General features: G+C 58.9%; 5 protein-coding genes across 5 annotated transcripts; all 5 read left to right on the top strand.

Annotated features, from left to right (window-relative positions):
• Window positions 1-645: 645 nt before the first annotated feature.
• On the top strand, window positions 646-1,761 carry LMJF_30_2250 (conserved zinc-finger protein; the record flags this gene model as incomplete). Its single annotated transcript, XM_001684778.1, has 1 exon — window positions 646-1,761. The coding sequence occupies one exon, from the start codon at window positions 646-648 to the stop codon at window positions 1,759-1,761; it is 1,116 nt and encodes a 371-aa protein (XP_001684830.1).
• Window positions 1,762-3,203: 1,442 nt separating this feature from the next.
• Window positions 3,204-4,124, top strand: LMJF_30_2240 (conserved hypothetical protein; the record flags this gene model as incomplete). Its single annotated transcript, XM_001684777.1, has 1 exon — window positions 3,204-4,124. The coding sequence occupies one exon, from the start codon at window positions 3,204-3,206 to the stop codon at window positions 4,122-4,124; it is 921 nt and encodes a 306-aa protein (XP_001684829.1).
• Window positions 4,125-6,532: 2,408 nt separating this feature from the next.
• Window positions 6,533-7,288, top strand: LMJF_30_2230 (hypothetical protein; the record flags this gene model as incomplete). Its single annotated transcript, XM_001684776.1, has 1 exon — window positions 6,533-7,288. One exon carries the CDS (start codon window positions 6,533-6,535, stop codon window positions 7,286-7,288), a length of 756 nt encoding a protein of 251 aa, XP_001684828.1.
• A 1,700-nt stretch (window positions 7,289-8,988) lies between these two features.
• On the top strand, window positions 8,989-10,608 carry LMJF_30_2220 (conserved hypothetical protein; the record flags this gene model as incomplete). The annotated part of the gene is made up of 1 exon (XM_001684775.1): window positions 8,989-10,608. One exon carries the CDS (start codon window positions 8,989-8,991, stop codon window positions 10,606-10,608), a length of 1,620 nt encoding a protein of 539 aa, XP_001684827.1.
• Window positions 10,609-12,415: 1,807 nt separating this feature from the next.
• On the top strand, window positions 12,416-19,792 carry LMJF_30_2210 (putative endosomal trafficking protein RME-8; the record flags this gene model as incomplete). Its single annotated transcript, XM_001684774.2, has 1 exon — window positions 12,416-19,792. One exon carries the CDS (start codon window positions 12,416-12,418, stop codon window positions 19,790-19,792), a length of 7,377 nt encoding a protein of 2,458 aa, XP_001684826.1.
• Window positions 19,793-19,989: the final 197 nt, after the last annotated feature.

The following is a 19,989-nucleotide window of genomic DNA, read 5'->3' as shown; positions in this document are numbered from 1 at the left end:
TGTTCTCTCTCTTTCTCTGTCTCTCTGTCTTCTCGAACATAACTTGGGATCCTGTCATCACGATTTTTTTTGTTGTTGTGTGTTCCTCTTGTTGTTGCCTTTTTGTCTTGTGTCGCCGCTGTTGCTGCTGATCTTGTTTTTGTTGTGTGTGTTTTTTTTTGGGGGGGGGGGCGATTATCCTCTTGAGAAGAACATCACTACAGGGCATATTGTTTACGGAGTCTTGGTGCCCGCTCCCATAACCCGATAACGCACCTCTCTCCCCTCTTGTTCTCTCCCTTTCTTTTTAAATCCACGAGAGACAAGGCAGCACGACGAGTAACAGAACAGCCTTTTGTTTTGTCTCTCTCTCTCTCTCTCTCTTTCGTTCTCTCTCTTTAGCCTAACGTATCCTTGTTCTCTGTTTCGATCAGCTCCCTCCTTTGAGGCATCACGTCGTCGACCACCGTCCCTCACACCTCGCCAAACGGATTCGCGTAGGGTGTTGCTGCCCAGTTGTCGTTGTGCGGGTTGCAGTTTGGCCCTGGCAAAGCCTCCCCCCCCCCCACACACACACACCACCACCACCACCACCCCTCTGCGCTCTCACTCATCTTGCGGTTTCGTTCTGCTTTTTCTCGCATCGCCTGCTGCGCCGACGTCGCCATGTCGCGCTGTGGTACGTGCAACGTGGTGCTAGAGAACGGTGAGATACTGCGTGCTCACTATGGGTCTGAGTTTCACCTCACTAATGTGCGTCGCCGCGTCGACGGCTTGCGCCCGCTGTCGCAGCAGGATCACCGCCTCTCTAGCAATGAGATGGAGGGGGCTGTGCTGGACGAGAAGGGCACGCCCGTCTACTCATGCACGCTGTGCAAAAAGACATTTCACTCTGTCCAGACACTGCAGACACATATCCGCTCAACAGCGCATCTGATGCGAAAGGAGAAGCGCATCATCGCGCGTGACTCGGAGACGGCGAGTATGCTGACATCGACTTCGCTCGGTAGCGCGGCGATGGGCCTGCATCGTCGCCACAACGCCAAGAAGGGCGCCGCTGCGCGTGGTGACGCGAAGCCGAAGACCGCTCCGAAGGTGGACGCTGAGGAGCGGGAGGAGGACGCGAGCGAGTTGCGCTGCATGTTCTGCGGCTTTCTCTCGACGGATGTCGTGTCCAACGCGCACCATTTAGAATGCGTGCACAGTTTCACAGTTCCGCTGGCGGCTCACTGCACGAACCAGGCAGCGCTGCTCGCGTATCTCGCTCGCAAAATCAACGGTCTTATGTGCATCGTGTGCAATGAGCGCACCCGCTCCTTCTCTTCGCTGGAAGCTCTGCGCGACCACATGCGCGAAATGAACCACGAGCGTCTTATTCTCAGCCCTGAATACCAGGAGTTCTACGACGTGGCGCTCGAGGACCCGGAAGCGGCGAGGCCGGTGCAGCTCGAGGGTGTCCGCGGCGACGAACTTGTCCTGGCGCACGACAAGGGGCCCGGGAAGAAGCGCGTCGTGCTGAAGCGCGAAAATGATGTGCCACGCGCCCGGCCACGCGAGACAGAGGAGCAGAATGAGAAGCGCATGGCGATTCTGGCCGAGGAGCAGGAGACGCGCGCGCTGGCGAGGCAGGAGCAGAAGGAGCTCGTGATGGTGCAGAACAAGGAGGCGGCGTGGGTGGCAAAGCGCAGCGGCGGTAACCGTCAAGACCTTCAGCTGGACGTTAGCATGCGCACGAATAAGCTCCATCCGAAAGGGTACGATGGCAACATGATGTTCAGTTAAGCGCTGAAGTGTGTCCGTGCAGGTGTAGCCGTTGCCGTTGTGGTTGTGCTGGTCGCGGCAGCGACGGCTGCCACGCCATCGCTGTGCGTCGAACAAAAAAATCACCATTCTTTTTCTCTGCCTTTCTGTGCTTGTGAATGTCATGGGCCATTCAAAGGAACCCTTCTTGATTTGTGTTCTGCATCTGCCACAGTCGTCATTGGTCTCCTGCGGTGTTTTTTTCTTGCGTATGTCTGCGCGTGTACGCCAGCTGCTGGTTGCATGGAGCAGGTCCCTGGTACGCAGTGAATCAGCCCCCCCCCCCACGGCCTGCCCGCCAGCCTGTCTGCCCTCTTTCTTTCAGCAGCCTTACACGGTAGTGGTTGTCGTCCTCTTCGGTCTTTCACCCCAGCTTCCGTTTCGTTCGTGTTGGTTCATTTTCGCTTTCGTTGTTGTTCTGAAGGATGGTCCCCCTGTCCTGTGTTATGTTCGGCCTTTCCGTCGTGGGCTATCGGGTCTTCGGCAGCTCCGACAGTGGTGTTGTGCTCACCCTCGCCTGGCGTCACGTGTTGGTTGCATGTGCGTGTGCTCGAGGGCTCAGAGAGTTACGTCTTCGAACAGCGCAACCATGATGGCGGAGGGCCAGTCATCATGGTGAAGAAACGCACTCACGAGCGAAGCCGACGACGCGCATAAAGCAAAAAGATACACCCAAATGCGTACCTGCTGCCCATAATATCTTCCGCGCATGCACGATCTACCACCGTTTGCCGCCATCGCTCTCTCCCTCTTCCTCTTCCCCTTTTCTCGTGCCTGCATGAGCCTCTGCACCATTCCATCTCCCCTGCGCTCTCTTTCTCTTTCTCTCCTCTTCGTGCAGTATCGACCACGAGCAGAAGCGCCGCTGCGCCTCCCTCGCGCAGCACACCTTCAGCTCCCTGCATGACGATCGCCTTGGCTGTAAGTGGGTGAAGGAGAAGCCTAACGGCCGCGCCGAAAGGGACAGAGCGCATCGCGTGCTGCCCACGCCCACTCCTCCTCTCGCTTTGTTCTGGCTCGCCTGAAAGCTGGGGAGGGCGTGCGTGCACTGGTAGGCGTTATCATCGTTGTGCGTCTTTAGTTTGTCGTTTCGCGTTTTAGCACTCTCGCTTCTCATAGTATCGGTACGGAGATAAGTCGATGGTCGTAGTCGCATCGTAGGAAGATATACGCGTACACAGCAGCGGATCATCGCCTCACCACCACCACCACCCTCCCCCTCCCCTCCTCCCCGAACCCTTTCTCTCCGCGTAGCGTGGTGAGAAGGTACTAGTTAGATAGCGATACCACACAAGTGGATCAGTGACCACCACGAAGCAAATCCGTTCGTGTTCTCTTGCCCACTTTCAAGCCTTCTTTCGCGCTGCACTCCCCCCTCCCCCCTCTCGCTGCGCGCACCGAAAGATAGCTCACTGGCGACAACGATGTTCGAACTGGTGACCTACGCCTACAACGGCGTCCTGGCGGCGGTGAACCGCGGCTTTAAAATACAGAAAGAAACGCCCAAGACACTCACAGACCCCGGCAGCTTTCTCGCCGGAGCCGTGGCCGGCGGCCTCGGTCGCGTGGCAGCACTGCCGTGTGACCAAGGGGGTCCAAAGGGAATCAAGCAGACTGTGGGCCGCCGCATGCCCCAATTCGGTTTCCTTATGATGTTCTACTGTCCTATAGCTCACAAGCTACTCCCCGGCCTCGAGGAGGACCCGTTGTCGAAGATGCTGACCACCTTCATGATTGGCGCATTCGCCGGGCTCAACATGCGCCTGGTGTGTAACCCCATCTCGCGCGTCATGGATGAGAGCCGCCGCACCGGCAAGTCATCTATCGACACTGCCCGCATACTGAAGAACAAGACGATTTTGCAGTTCTGGTACACGACGCCGAATCTGATTGCGAACGCCATGTATTTCGGCACTCTCTTCACGGTCTTTGAAGGACTGCGTCGCTTTAACGAGCGCAACTTTGCGCCGATTGTGCCGAACGAGCCTACCGAGGACGCGTTTGTGATGGGGGAGGAGATGCAGGTGCAGCTTGTTGGACAGCGTCCGCGTCACCGCCGGCCTGCAGTGGTGGACCATAACTGGAGCTGGGAGAACTACACCACTACGGTGGCCTCGAACTTTGTCTTAGGTGGGGCGGCGGCGACGGTGGCATCTACCGTGTGCTACCCGCTTAGTGCACATCAGTACATGCAGACCGTGATTCACGACTCGGCCATCTGCCGCGGACTCACACCAACCCTGCTGAAGGAGGTTCCGATGGTGGCCGTCATGTTCGGCACGTTCTCTGCCATCCAGCCTCTCCTGGCACCGCGTCACGGCGTGCGGTGCGGCTTCGGCTACTAAACCGCAGATAAGAGGGTGGGTGGGTGGCGGGCTTGCTGCCTGATGACGGCGACGATGAACGGGCGACACATGATGGCATAGGTCTACACTAGCGCTGCTACACCGTTTTGGTCTCTCGCCGCCTAGGCGGAATTCCATCACAGGCTCTCCACCTCTTGCGGACTGCAAGCCTTCGCTCATGCCATATGCTCGGTTGCTTTTGCTTCCTTAGAGCGTACGCTGCTATGTTGCACCGCGTTGTCTTGGCGAGTGGAGACGCGATTGCTTACGCAGTCACAGACGCGCGCCAGGAGGCCAGTGCGTATCTTTCTTTATGCTGGTGGTGTTGTGGTAGTCGTCGTAACGATGGCCATTGGATTGCGTGCGTGGGATCGTCGAATGCGCTTTGCAATCTCCGTTCTCCCTTTTCTTCGCCGGCCTGCGGCTCATGATGGCCGCACGGACCTGTTTTTTTTTTTTTGCGTGTGTGTGTTTACTATGTACCTGGGATCTTTGGTTGTGCCTTTTCCTTGTCCCTGTTGTAGGCCACCTGCTCCCCTCCATCATCCGTCTGATGGCGCACTCCTGCAGCAGATGAGAAGGAAAATACACACACACACACAGCAGATAAGGGCGCTACCTGCTTGAATCCCTGCCCTCTCACGCTGTGGCGAGAGACAGCATGCGAAGCTTGCGGAGTCACAGAATAGTGCCGCATGATTTCTCTTGGTTCTTGGGCCCATGTACAGGTGCGCCCCCTTCCCCCTCCCCCAACCCCCTGGTCACCACTCACCCTTCCTGCACGTGTCTCCCACAATGAAAATGGACCTCTGTATCGTCTCTGCCTCTCTCTCTCTCTCTATCGACTCTTGATCCGTCGTCACCCCCCCCCTCCCACACACACATGCTTATCTTGACCGCGTACATCTACCGCGCACCCGCGCCCGCATCTCTCCATGTGCAAAGCGGCAAAGGTATTCATAGCGTCTCCCTCATCTGAGCCCCTGCCCTCCTCATCACGTGAGGGCTGCGGACGTCCCATATGAGGCTCGCTCTTTCTCGCCCTTTTCCGCACGCTACACCGACACACACGTGCATTCACGCCTTTCTGAAAGTCGCACCGGTGAATCGCAATCGCGGCGGTTGATTATCTCGTTGCTCAGCGCGTCCTATCTCGAGGACGCCGTGGCCTCCGCGCGTTTTCCTCCCACTGGCGGTGTTTTTTGTTTTTTTTTCTGCGCCTGTGCGCGAACGCGTGCGCTTAATCCAACTCAGACGCCTGCGCGAAGCATAAACTCGGTCTCTCACACACAGATACGTCATTGCACGCACCCCCGGGGGGGGGGGGCGAAAAAGGACGCTTAAAAGCAAAAAAAAAACAGCAACAGAACAAGAGTTGGTGTGTGGTAATCTATCACTGCTTCCGGTTCTGTTCTCGTTTTTTTCTTTTTTGCTCCCTGTCTCTCTCTATCCTGCTGCTTCCGCTGCTGCATCCCTCGCCAACATCCATCTCTGCCCTGCACACACACAAGAAAACTGCTCTCTCCAGCGCGTGTGCGTGTACGCGTGTCTCACGAGGAGAGACGCGTTTAGGACTCCTCCGTCATCCTCTCTCTTCACACACACTCTCACAAGCATGCGAACACCGTTCTGAACATCACCGCTTCGGGTCCCGCTGGTTTAACGCTCTCATTGTTCTCCGTGTATTTGCTTGTCTCTGTGTGTGCGTGTAGATTTTCTCTGCTCGTGGCGACATCCACGCGTCTTTCCTTTTCATGATTGCTTTGGCGGCGGTAGCGGCGGTGCTCCCTCGTTCTCCCCGTCTCCTCCTCTGCTTGTCTTCTGTTCTCCCTGTTTTTTTTAACTCCCTCGTTGCCGGCTGCCTGCTCGCGCCGCGTCCCCGGGCGCTCGTAGTCAGGCGTCCTCACTCACCACTGCCGCCTTTCGCTTGATTTCACGTCACAGCCGGTGGGCCTCTTGTCGTTTGTGTGGCTTCCTCTTTTTACCTTTTTGTTTTCGTTAGTCTCTGTTCCCTGTCAGCCGATACTCCGGGCCATATATATATATATATATTCGTGTTGTTTAGTTGTTCTCATAGAACTACTGCCCCCCCCCTTACCACCACCACCTACCCGCCCCACCCCACCTTCTGCGTATCGCTCTCTCTCTCTCTCTCTGTCTGTCTCTGCCTTTCCCTCACTGTTGACGTGAAATCCGTATTCTCTCCGCTGTTGTTTGCTCTTTAGCGCCTAAGGTGGAGGCTGACTCGGCGATCTTCAACAGAGTCCACCTCTTTCTTTGGCTGCAAGCAGAAGCTTTCCACGACCGTCCTCAGCCTCTCACCCGGTCTACCGCCGTCTCTGCCTCCGCCTGCCGCTCTCGCAGTCCTCTTCTTTTCTGTCTTCTGGATCACGGACCCTACAGGTACCATGCGTCGGCGTTGTCTGCTGGTCGATACAATCCGGTTGTCGGACTTTGCAGATATGGAGGCAGTCCTGCTGCGGTGTCCAAAGTTTTACGCAAAGGAGAACCTGGTGACCGTCTTTCCAGCGGCAGAGCGGCGCGTGCGGTTCATTCAAGCAGCGCAGGCAGGCGGGGAGTCATCGGAGGCGAATTACTATCTCCTCTACACCTTTCAGTCATCTGACCTTGTGCCTAGTGAGGAGCCCGCTCGCTTGGGCAGTGGTGAGTTGCAGAAACTGGCAAGCGAGGATGACGGCGCGGCAACTGTAGAGACGTCGGCGGCTCCGTCGCCGTTGTGCTCGCCCTTGAAGAAGGAGGAGAACGGCTTCTCTGAGCTCATCCAGTGCTCCCCCGCCTCGGTGGAGTGGAAGGATCGCAGCCGCGAGCGCTTCTTCAGCTTCATGGCCGCCGCGCAGACGCGTTTGGAGAAGCGTCTTGGCAGCGCGAACAAATCGTCTTCACTTTTTTTCATGGACTGGCCCGACCCGGCGACGGGGCTGCCTCTCTGCACGGAGCGCGGCTCCACGATCTTCTGCGACGCCGACGCGATTCTGCAATTCTTCTCGTTCAACAGCGTTCTCATTGCTGGTCCTGGTGGTGGTTGCCGCATGATTGAGCATCCGCGATTTGGCCTCAACGTGTACCCGGCGGCCGGCGTTCTCGTCTTGCCACGAGACGCCGAAGAGACGCTGCGCGAGACGATCCGAAGCTTCGCGGCGTGAGGGGGCGTCAAAGTCAAGGCAGAGAAGCCTAGTACACCACGCCGCACCTGCTCCCGGAACCTCTTCTCTAGGTTTTTTTTTTGTGTTTGTTCGTTCTCTCTCTGTATACAAAGGGGGCGCCATAGGGTTTGCCTTTCACTTACTCGGCATGAGTACGCCTGATGCTATGGGGAAGGGAGGGGGGTCAGCGCACAAAAACTCCCTCCCGTGTGCCCCCGCGCGTGTGCCGCGCCGGCTGCTTTGCGCCGTGTGTGACGACTAACTTAGTTTTTGCTGTGTTACGTTTTTGTTTCGCGTGTTTTTCACTTTGGGTGTGTTTCTCTAGCGCGCGCACGCTCGCGTTGCCGTCCTTTTCGTGTTTTTCCTCAACGTGTGCCATTTTGGCTTTGTCGATGCGGGTGTCTGCGTGCGTGTGTAGCCCTTCGTGTGTTGTTGTTGCTGTTTGCCTTTTTTTCTGGCGCGCATGTGCGCCTGTGCCCCTCCAGCGATGCGTTTCCTCTCGTGCTCGCCAAGCAGAGAGGACACCGCGAATGAGCCACGTCTCTGCCTGCATGCTGGCCATTCTAGGCGTACCCTAACCTTAGTCGTCGTGATGCTGTGCGTTGGTACTGAAGGGGACGCGCTTGATGCTGGTGAGCACTGTTGCACTGATCGCTGTCCATGTTCCTCGCTCTCATACCCGCTCAAGAAGCAGTCGCTCGTCTCCAGAGACGGCTGCGAGAGGCGCCAGGGCTCCCATTCACGCGCACTGAACTACCTCAGTCTCGTGGCTTCGATAACGGACCACGGAAAAAACGGGCGCTTGCTATGCGCCCCACAGTGGAGGCGTCGCCCCGTCTTGCAGAGAGACAGTACTCGTGTGAACCCCACCCCACCCCGACCCCGCCAATGACCGAAAAATACGCTTGGAGGCACACTACGAGCCAGTGCCACCACAAAATCGCCTGTCGTTGTGTCGTCCGGATCTCGACTTTCTCATCACAAAAAGAGATGTAGGCGATATGCGTGCGCTGCACCACACGGTATGTGTGTCAGACTTGCGTGTACTTGGCAGCGACGCGTGCGCGATGACGCATCTACATCCGATCCTTGAAATGGCGGCGCAGACCGCAGGGTCGCCGTGGGGCCGTTACTAGCCATGCTTTGCTCGCTTTATTCCTTCTCCCTCCCTTCCTTTCGGTGTGTGGGTTGCCACCCCCTTCCGCTGTTTTCCACATAAAACAGCCAAAACACACACGCACATACAAAGCCTTCACGTTTGAGAAGTCGCTGTGCCATTAAGCAGAACCACGCTCCGTTCCGTGCGTAGCCATTTTTTTTTTGGAGGTTGCTTTATTCGTCTTACGTGTCGCGTGCAGAATCGAATGGACCCGTTTTCAGAAGCTCGTGACAGCACTCACTCTGGTTATCGAGCACGCACGCCATTCTCCTCCACCTCCACCTCCACCTCCACCTCTTCCACAGCGGAAGAGGAGATCACGGTTCGCCCTCGCAGACGGTCAGGAAGACGCGTGCGGAGCAGATATCGCGGTGACGACTACAATAACTCTCCCTCTACTACAGCGCCTCGCGCCTCCGGCCGTCGCCGTCACTCGCACGAGAACTTCGCCCTGGATGAGCGCCACAGCGTCCTCCTTCCAGATGATGAAAATGCAGGGCCATACCTCGCAAGCGCAGAGAGCCCTACCCGTGAGGATGCAATGGATATGATGTCGGGGCTTGGCGCCGGCATGGTAGAGGCAGAGGGCGTGGCGGAGGATGAACTTCTGGTGTCGACCTGGTCCCAGAGTCGCCACTTCCCCGAAGACCGCATTTTGCAGACTGCCGATCTGCGGACAGAGAACGTGAGAAGTGGCGACGGCGGCTTGCAGCACATCGAAGACGACAGCATTAGCGTGACTCCGTTCACGTCGGCCCCTTCCACAGCGCCGCGCTTTGCGGCTACGACTGGTGCGCCTCCTTTGGCGCCACGGCCTCTGACAGACACCTCCCCACTTCTGTTGGGGCTGCGCATGCAGAAGACGGAGATGCCTGCTGACCCGCGCACGAGGTTGCTTGACCTGGTCATCACGAACACCACTGCTAGCATTACACTCGCAGAGATGGAACAGGAGATGAAGTGGAACGCACAGTACGCCGCCACGTACGGGCCGCTCAAAGAATACCTGCAGTCGTACCAGTCTATCTTCGTCGTGTCCCCCGTGGACGACCGCGTGCGCCTGCGGCGACTCTTTTCCATCCGCACAAACGCCCTCGCGCGGGAGGTCCGCCGCGCGACGCCGCACTCGCCATCGCTGTCCTCACGCCAGCGACACGGGCGCCGCACAGGCCGAGATGCGGCGCACCGATCGCAGTCGGCAGCGGATCGGCGAACCGGCAAGCCGTCCCTCCCCTCTGCAGAAGCGCTCGCGGCACACATCGGCAGCGTCAGCTACAGCTGCATCGCAGAACGCCTAGACCTGGATGCGCTGGAAACCGTCTATCACCGCCGCGGCTACAAGACGGAGATTGCGCACGCTGTGTTGCACGTGTCCAGTGAGAACTGCTTTGACCTATTCCTCTTTTCGAACGGCGCCGTTGTGTGGTGGGGCATGGACCGTACAAACCACTGGATGGTGGACGACGACTTCTTGTCCGCCTCAAATCATCTGTTCGAGGGAGTCGTGCACCGCTACCCGCAAGCTGAAATTGATGCCCTCTTCCCTATCTGGTGCTCGTATGAGTTGGATGAGCAGTGCGAGGTCGTTCAGACGCCCTCCGCACTGGGGTTTCAGCCGTTGGCGGTCGAACCGGCCCTTGATCGACTTGCCAAGGTACTTTGCTTTGACCACTATCTTGTGCCGGCGAGCGAGCCGGCGCGCAGTCTCGTTATGCTCACCTTTTCCCACTCACTGGGCCGCTCTGCCGGGGTGGATTACTTCGAATACATAACGAAGTGGTCACACCGCCACATCCTGTCCACCCCAGCCGAGTTTACCAGCCTGCTCGACTACTACTCGACGAAGCGGCGCATTGCCAGACTCGAAGGCGAGATCGCCGTGGCTCAACTCGCGATCCAGTCGGCTCACGACATCCCGGATGTGCTGTGGGAGGCGCCATGGCTGCAGGGGTACTATGACCTGGCCGAGCAGCAGAACACGACCGAGTCGCGGCTGTCGTGGTTTACCTCGCGCAGTGACACGCTCCTTGAGCAGCTCAGCCATATCAAAGGCCGGCGGTATCGCCTCTTCATGCTGGGATCCGACGTCTTTCTTATCGTTCTTCTTATTCTGGATGTGATCTTTATGACGTCCCGATTGGTCGCCAAGATGTACTTTTAGGCGGGAAAAGGAGGCCGTAAGGACAGAAAAGACGGGATGATCCGCTTGGCGGCAGGCGTACACGCACACGCACACGCACACATGGAAAAAAATGAAGGTTGTGTTCCTCTTACTGTTGCCTTGCACTCGTTTGCGAGTGTATGTGCGTCTACCCGTGCTTGTGGCCCGGTTTCACGTAGAAAATGCATCTACCTGCTCATTCTTGTCAATGCTCATACACTGCTCTGCGCATGCTCTCGTGACTGGACATCTCAAGACATGCAATGAGTTGTGCGTGTCCGTGCTTTCTCTTTTTTTTTCGTGCTTCCTCTTCCCACTTGCCTCGTGCGTCAGGACGAGGCAAGCGTACAGGCCGGCTCTGCAGAGGGCCATGGCCTGAGGCTGATCAACTTCCTCTTTGATCGCGCCCGCCATGCGCCTAGCCCACCTCCTGTTATCTGCACGACAGACGCCATCGCCTCCGCGCTGGAGCACGGCCCTGGACGCGGCCCCGCTTGGGGATCCAAGGCGTGCAGCCCACCCCGGTCTCCGTGTGGCGCCGATCGGGCAGCATGCATGGCACAGAAGGGATGAGAATGGTCAAGCAGATCCCGCCAGAAGCTTGACAGGACGCAACGGCAGGACGGCTCGTCCTAGCGGACCAGGATTCAGTTGCATTCCTACAAGGGTAGGTGGCCCGCTGTGGCCGTGGTATGCGTGTGCTTGCTGACTTACTTGTGATGGCATTGGACACACGTAAACCGAATAATCACTCCACCTGGTGCGAACTACATTCTCGTGTGTGTTTGCCGCAGCGAATTTCTTCGCCACGTCCAGCTGGTGCTCCTTTGCGCTGCGCCTGCGTGTATTCTGTGAGATGACGGGAGTGCGCGTTGTAGCAGTAGCCGTTACCCACCTATCACAAACCCCCACCCTCACACGAGGAAAACCTATCACGGTCATGCCTGTCGGAGACCACAGTCGGCACTGAGATGTGCATGTTTGCACGCCCGCATGCATGTCCACGTGAAGCATGCATCAAGGTTGTGGGCATGGTCATGCAACGTCGTTTTCCACAACTCCAACCTCCACGCATCACCCCCCCCACGCGCGAAGCATGACCTCGTTCGACCACCTCTCTCTGCTTTCTACCGCCTCCGCATCCGTTTTCTTTGGTTCATCGCCACCGCTTGCGTCTCGTGCGCCCTGCTAAACCCCGCCCCACTTTCGACACTCACGCACACACACGAACAGCAACAACAGCAAGATCTCCACCGTACGCTAGGTAGCACGCACCACCATATCATTATCGAGTGGCACCTCCTCCGCTTCCTCCTCTACCCTTCCTTTACTGCGAAAGATCATCACTGCATCCTGTCTTCCGCTGCTGGGCTCTCTTACCGTGCCCCTGTGCGACTCTCTCCGAGTGGCTCGGGCAAACTGGGAAAGCAGTGGTCTCTCAGCGCTCTACCGCGTCACACTCACTCTCTGGCACAGCTCCGGATACACCACTGTCGACGGCTCAGCGTGGGCGTCCATGCCAGTGCCAGCCGTCTTTATTTTACGCCGGTGCTGTCCCCCGTTCTGACACGGCATCCAGCGCCTTTGTCTAGTCGCTTCTCTTGTTTCACGTGTCTCTTGGTCATTTTCGTTGTCTTCGTTTGTGCTGGCGAGGGGGAGGATAGTCTGTGGGGGTGTTGACGTCACCGTCTGCCCGCCAGCTTCGGTGTGTGCTGTGTGTCTTCTTTTATTTTTGGTCGATTGTTTTGGTTATCTATATCTATATTTGGGCACTGTGACGAACATCTAACGATTTTCTCCGGCAACAATGTCGACAACGATCAGCAGTGTCGTGTCTAGCGCTTCGGCTGCAAGCAGCGCGCCGCTCGACCACCGATCGTTCACCTCGTGCTACACCGTGACGAAGCATTCGTGGAGAGGCAAGTACACGCGAATCTTCTGTGTAGGTCCACAGGGCATCGCCACGTGCGACGTGCGGTCACTGACAAAACTGACGAACTACTGGCCTTACACCTCGAGCGTGCGCAGCATTGTTGCCGAGGGCGTCGGCAATGGCCACTTCCTGCTTATCACCCAAAGCAACGGCAGCAGGGCAGAGGAGCTACGCTTCTCGTGCGGAACCGACGCAGAGCGGGCGCAGCTTCTGACGGATGTGAACCGGTACAGACTGTGTTTCGACTGCAACTACCGTGCCTCACTAACGGTACAGGTATATTGGGCAATGAAGTACACCATCAATGAGACGCTTCGACCATGCACTCTACGGGTGACAGCCACTGGCGTTGAGCAACTGTGCCGTATCAGAGGCGATACGGGTGCCAACGCGCCTGCTGACGGTGGCGCCTCTGCAAGCTCGCAAGTGTCGGCATCGCCGACAGCCGCCAAATACGGGACGGGCGCACCGCCAGAGTATGAGAAAGTCGGCGAGTATCTGTTTTGCAGTATCCGGGGCATCACCACGATTGCAGACCGGCCGGGCAGCATCGTCATCGCGTACGGGACGGAAATGAAAATGCACCTCTACGACGTCGCTAACGTGAAGTTGCTGATCGAGTCGATCTACCGGAACGCGACAGAGTACATTGGACTGCCGCGATATCGTGAGATGAACGTCTTGCAGCAGAGCGTGTTCGACTCCGAACGCCTTGGCATCCGCCGTGACTCGCTCGAGGCCGTGGAAGAGTTCAGCGTCCTAAAGCACTCCCCAAAGCAGCGCGACGGCGCGGTGCGTCGGTTGCTGAGCACCACGCCGATTGCCATTGTCGAGCGCGACCCCGTGACCTACAACCCGATTAGTGCACACTTTCTCCACTCCATCTTTGCCCTCGTGCGTTGCGAGGACGACGATCAGCGCTTCTTAATCCTCTTCAAGGATTCACCGGTCATGAAGTCGTACCAATCACCCGCTCGCGACACGATTCTGGCGCATGTGCTCACAGCGTGCTACAGCGCCGGTGACGGAAATGTGTGTGTCATGGCGCGGCCACTGCTGCGCCGCAACCGACTCTCCTCTCTCGACACCCCCGTTACCGAGGAAGTCGAGAGCCTGCTACTGAAAGGGCTCGTCGAAGGTCGTCTTGCCGGCGCTCCGGTCGCAGTCGACACGGCGGGCTCGACAGAGGACAGCGTGAGAGCTGGCCTGATGGCTTCGCTGGAGCTCTTCAACGCCAACGTCCCAAGAACAGGGCTGACGTGGAGCGAGAACAGAGACGGACTGTTCTCGGAGAATCGCGAGAAGCTCATCTTCAACGCAGTGGAAGCGGTGCTGAAGCACTTTACGTGGGTGAAGCCGTCCGGTGGTGATGCGAGTGAGGGCAGCCGCGGTAGCAGCGGCGTGACGCTCGACGCGGTGAATCAGCACTTCATCGTGGAACAGTTTCAGGCGCTGGGTCGCCTCTCCGTGTCGAGAGTGGGGTTCAGCTCCATTGCACTGGTACCATCGCTGTTCAAGTCCGTCGGTGTCTACTCGGTGCAGGCGCTCCGACTCAACAACCTGGCCGTCTCGTTTGCCGTGATCGAGTTCCTGAACACGCTCATGACCCCGTTCCACAACCACTACGAGATTGAGCACGAGTCCATGAACAAGAACCGACTACTGAGCGCAGAGGGCTTTATTCGAAGTCTGATGGAGGTGCTGCGCGATCATATCCCCAACGAGAGCGCGTCGCTGCTAGTGTTGGAGCTGCTCTTCTTCTTCGAGTTCGCGCTCTGCCCACCGTACAGCAGCACCACCGACCCGGCGCACTTTAAGCGCATTTTGGGAGACTTGGTCGACATTCTGGGGCGGCACCTGTTCAAGTTACTGGGCCGCACATGCGACATTATTCGCTACACCGCTGGCCAACTCATTCGGGTGGTGATGGAGGAGGGCGACAAGGCGCAGTTTGAGCGCATGCAGCAGCTCGCCTTGTCAGAAGGAGGCATTCTGACGCAGTTCAACACAGCACTCTTCTCGTCGAATCGGAAGCTTCGCGACCTGGCGCGGCGGCTCATCGCTTACTGGGCGCACGGCCACGTGCCGACACAGGACATTCTGCGACGCATGGTGCCCCTCACGCTTTTGAACTTTCTGCAGTCGCAAGAGCAGGCGCCACCAAATGAGCAGGAGCTCGAGGAGCGGAAGAAGGTGACCCAGATGACGGCGGCGTTCCGTGAGTCGAAGACGGGCTGGTTCAAGAAATCGTTCAACCCGCGCGACGTCACGCTGGAGGCCAACCGTGGCGTTGGCAACGGGTCGACAGCGGCCGCGGGCTCGTACGCGGTGGACCCCGCTTCCCCGGACGGCGGCCGCGTGCGGTACCGCGTGCGCAACGTGAATGTGATGCCGATGATCAACTGGAGCATGTTCTTTTATCAAGCGAAGCTGGACCACCTTCGGCCGGACCTCATCTGGAACCACACCACCCGAGCAGAGCTCAAGACTGCCGTGCAGGCGGAGCTGGATGCGTTCCGGCAATACATCGACATGCGTCGGGAGAAGTTGATCGCATGGAACTACGCCGAGTTCGAGGTCGTTTACCACAGCCTCGACTCGGAGCTCAAGATCGGACAGCACTACCCTCGCCTGCTGTTCGAGGACGCCCACCCGATGATCGCGCGGCCGCGGGAGTTCTTCAACGACATGTACCACCGCTTCCTGCTCGTCCAGGACACCAAGAGCAAGCTCGAGTGCCTGCACGGGCTGGCGCTGCTGTACACGCACTACGCGGAGGAAATCGGCGAGTTTCATGATGTGCCGTTCCTGCTGCAGATGCTGGAAAAAACCATGGACCCGATGATGCGAGACCGCCTGCTGCTGCTGCTCGCTCACCTGCTCAAGGCACGCCACAACATCAAGCTCTTTCTCGACCACGACGGCCTGGCGCCGTTGATGGAGCTGGTGACGGTGGCTCACCTGCACATCGACCGGCCACAGTTGAAGTCTGTGCCCAACACCATCGAGTATGCTGGCAGTCTCGAGGAGATGCAGGGGCGGGAGAAGGAGTGGCATTACACCCAGAATGGCGCCAAGGCCGGGCCCGTTTCCTTCTCCGAGCTCAAGGAGCTCTACAAGAAGGGCGAGGTGACGGCGACGAGCAAGGTGTGGGCGCAGGGCATGCCAGGCTGGCGCGAGCTCGGCGCCGTCGCGCAGCTGCGCTGGGGCGTCTTGAGCGCCGATCTGCCTTCCATCTTGACGCTGACAGAGGTGACCTGCACGGTGCTAGACGTCTTTCTTCTCCTGTGCGAGCACTATCCATCGCTGAACGACGAGGGTGCAATCATGCAACCGCAGCCAAAAGTGAAGCGGATCCTCAGCAGCCCCCCCGTCCTTCCTCATCTGGTGCAGCTGTTGCTCACGTTCGACAGCGGCGTGTGCTCGCGGGTGCACACGCTTCTTTTATCGCTGATGGAGGCGAACCCGTTCGTCGGCCGCTTCTTTCTTACCGGCGTCTTCTTCTTCTCATGCCTCTACACTGCGTCGGATGTGCTGCCCATGTGCCGCCTGCTTGCCGCGACGCACCATCGACAGTCCTTCCAGTACACGGCGGGGACGAACGACTTGGTGCGCGACAGCATTCTGGCGCCACTGCTGCCGCCGGCAATGGTGTGCTACCTCACCCACCACGGCCCCGAGGCCTTCGCGGACGTGCTGCTCGGCGAGTACGACAACCCGGAGGCGATTTGGTCCCCGTCCATGCGACAGTACCTGGCGACCAAGGTTGCCGCGCACGTGGCCGACTTCACGCCGCGGCTGCTGGGCAACAACACCGTTGTCTACCAGTACTGTCCCATTGTGGGGGTGCAGTACGAGTCCTTGCAGAGGGAACTCTTCTGCTGTCAGTACTATCTTCGCCACTTCTGCGACGAGCTGCGCTTTCCAAACTGGCCGGTACGGGACGCGGTGCGCTTCCTCACCGATGTGCTGCAGCGGTGGCGGGAGGAACTGAACAAGCAGCCGTCCTCGCTGACGCGGGAGAAATGCTACGAAATCCTGGAGCTACAGCCGCAGCCATCGAAGCAGGAGATGCGCAAAGCCTACTACCAGCTCGCCGCACGCTACCACCCCGACAAGAACCCCAACGGCCGGGAGGCGTTTGAACAGGTCCAGCGCGCCTATGAATTCTTGGCGGCCGACTCGGTGGAATCCAGCGAACCGAGCCCGTACAACATCTCACTGCTGCTCAAGGCGCAGACCATCCTCTACAAACGCTGCGGCGCCACGCTGCGGCAGTACAAGTACGCCGGTTTCGGGCTGCTGCTGCGCCTGATCGAGACAGAGTTCCGCGCTCCCGATGCGCTGCACAAGGACATCGTTCTCCTCGATCCGGCAACGGAGCTGTGCTATTTCACGATCCGCAACGCCCCGCTGAATGCCGACGAGCTGCAGGAGGAGAATGGAATTCACCTCCTCGCCGACATCGCCACTTACTGCTTCGACCTAATAACACCTAACTCGCATGACACGGAGGTGCACGTGCGGATTGCAACGCACTGCATGCTCACCTTCTCCATCAGCGCCCGCTTCCCGGATTGCCGTCTCAAGATGTTGCGCGAGGAGCAGATTCCGTACCTCACGGCGAAAGGTATCTCCTACTATCAGGCGCCGGAGTTGTCGCGGGCGTGTACGCAGGCGTGCGCGAGCGAGTCGCGTAGCGAGAAGATGCAGTCGGAGCTGATTCGCTACGGATGCGTCTGGCACCTGCTTCAGCCGCTCTTCTCGTACGATGCCTCCCTCGACAAGGCCGGCGTTGGCCTCGATGAGGAGCATCACAAGCAGCTCTTTGCCAACCGCGCCGCCATCTTCGCCTTGCACGCCATCTACGCCCTCTCTGGCATTTCGCGTCTCCGTTCCATTGCGGTCGACAACGCCGTGGGCACCGCCGCGCTAGACGGGGAGGACGTTGCGGCCAGTGACGGCGGAGCGGCGGAAGGGACTGCTGACGACAACACCCAGTCGAAGCGGCACGCCGGCGTGTATGAGCTCCTGCAGCGACTCCTCACCCCTTACATTCTCTACAAGATGGAGCGGCAGCAGGACAGCGAAGCGGAGGTGCTGATGCTGCTGAACTCCAACTCCGATACGCCGTACTTCCTATGGAACAACTCGTGCCGTGCCGAGCTGGGGGAGTTACTGCAGACGAACTCGAAGCAGTTCTGCGAGGCCGCCTTCGGCGCCACCGACTTGCCCTCTCTGTCCACGAGCGTCGAGGGCTTCGCCTACTCGTTGCACACGGGCGAGGTGGTCGTCGGTGGTGTTTTTCTGCGTCTGTTCATTGCCCAGCCGAACTATCCGATCCAGAACCCCGTCGGCTTCTTTATGGCTCTGCTTCTCTTCTTGCTTAACAAAGAGGCTGACACGACAAGCGCGAAGGCCAACGACGCGGCGGCGCGACCAGCGCCGCCCTCCTCATCGAGTCGGATTACATTGCGGGAGGCGCCGCTGTTGGCGGCTCAGTCACTGCGACTGCTGAGCAGCGGCTACACCGAGACGCTCTCTGCGACCGCGTCCAAGCAGATGAAGTCGCTGGTTGCTCTCCTGACTCCCTCCTTCGCCGTGGAGACGGCAGGCGTTGCGGCGGCGGAGAACGAGGAAGATATGCGAAGCGCCATTTTTGTTGAGATTGCGCAGGCGTTGTCCAAGTTTCTTTCCTCGGACGCCTGTCTTCAGGCGCTCTCGACGGTCGAGACAGCCATGACCGCTGTGGTGCTCTTGCTGGAGCGGATGTTGGGACGCCACGACGAAGCACACGGCACTTCGGCGCTTTCATCAGAGGAGCCGGATGCGGTGCTGACGCTTATTCGGCTCATGCTTACGCACCGCACCCTCGTGCAGCAGAGCCTTGACCGTGGGCTCTATATCTTCTTGCTGTCCGTGTACGCCACCTGGCCCCGGGAGAAGGTGCGCGAGGAGTGCTGTCGGTGTCTGGCAAAGGGCTACGAGGATCGGCTAGTCGGGCCGCAGCTCTTTATCCGCTCCTCCAAGTACCTGCCGCCGGCGTTTCTGGAGATGATGAAGGACAACGTGAAGCAGGCGTGCCGAATGCTGGACGCGTGGCAGGAGAACCCCGAGCTGCTGTGGACCAAATCTCAGAGGGAGGAGCTGGTAGAGCAGTTACAGGCGAGCCGCCGACAAATTGTCGCCGCCCTCTCCACCGACGGGCTTGCGTGCTGGAAGCCATCGGACACAGCCGGCAGCAGTAGGGGCGCCATGCACAGTAGCTTCGATGGAGGCGGCGGTGACGCTGGTAGCGCCGATCGCCGTCTGCGCCGTCTCCAGGTTGGCGGCGTGTACGTGGCGCTGTACGTGCAGCAGCCGGGCTGGGCGGTGCGCCACCCCAAGGAGTTTTTGGTGTCGCTGCTGGAGCGCTTTGTGGAAGAGGCGAGCAAGGCAACCTCGCCGACTGCGGCCGTTTCCGGCGACGCTGCTGCTGCGCCGGACACAGACATGCTCGAGCTGCTGACCAAGGCGGGAGAGATTCTGCTGAGCAACTCGCCGGGGCTTCGTGACTACATGACGTCGCTGGGCTACGGCAGCAAGGTCGATCGGCTGCTTTCTCCTGCGACAGCGGACCACGCCACCAACGAGGCAGTCGTCCGTTATTCGCTGCGGTGGCTGCGGGAGATGAGTCGTTCTGCCGCGTGCGTCGAGTCCACCAGCAGCTCTGCGGATGTGCTGCCCTCGCTTGTCAACGTCATTGAGCAGTACCCCGCTCTTACTATGGAGGCGCTGCAGACGCTGGAGGGGTTCCTCAGCAACGCAACTCGGCGCTCTCGCGTGCTCGAGTACGCGCTGCGCGACCACATTCCCGAAAGACTGCTGAAGTACCTGGAAGAAGGCTTGCCAGATTCGGTTAGCGCGGCAGCGGATGTGAGCGCTGCGACCATTCGCGCCGCGCTGGTCAAGGTTATCAAGGCGCTGCTCGCCGTCCCGGACGATGTGCACACCCCGCACATTCAGGCGTTGCTGGATAAAAGCCTTGTGTGGACCAAATATAAGAATCAGAGCCACGATATGTTCCTTGTGCAGACCCATTTTGGCGGCTACCTGACCGCCGGCAGCAACACCCACCCTGGCGCAGCAGCCGCCGCTCTCTCCTTGACGGCGCCGGCGACAACGGAGGCGAACACGCGCTCAGAGCCGCCGCCGCTCGAGGACATCTCTGGTGCCCCGCCGCCATTCTCGACAGCCCAGGCTCTAACGTAGAGGTACCCCGCAGGTCCCGCAAAGGCACTCCCGCCAGATATCTTCGCCAGGGCAACGACGTGCTTCCAGCATCGCTTTTCGTGTATTTTGTTTGCGGTTTGCTTCGTCCTTGTGTATTGTCCTCTCACGACTGTTTTTCCTGTTGCTGGTCTCCTCTTCGCCGCTTTCTTCTGTGGCGTAGGGGGAGGCACTCCCTC

This window comes from Leishmania major, chromosome 30 (genome assembly GCF_000002725.2).
Source record: "Leishmania major strain Friedlin complete genome, chromosome 30".
NCBI lineage: Eukaryota > Euglenozoa > Kinetoplastea > Trypanosomatida > Trypanosomatidae > Leishmania > Leishmania major.
Note: the sequence above shows the minus strand (reverse complement) of the source record. Positions and strands in the feature narration are given on the sequence as shown.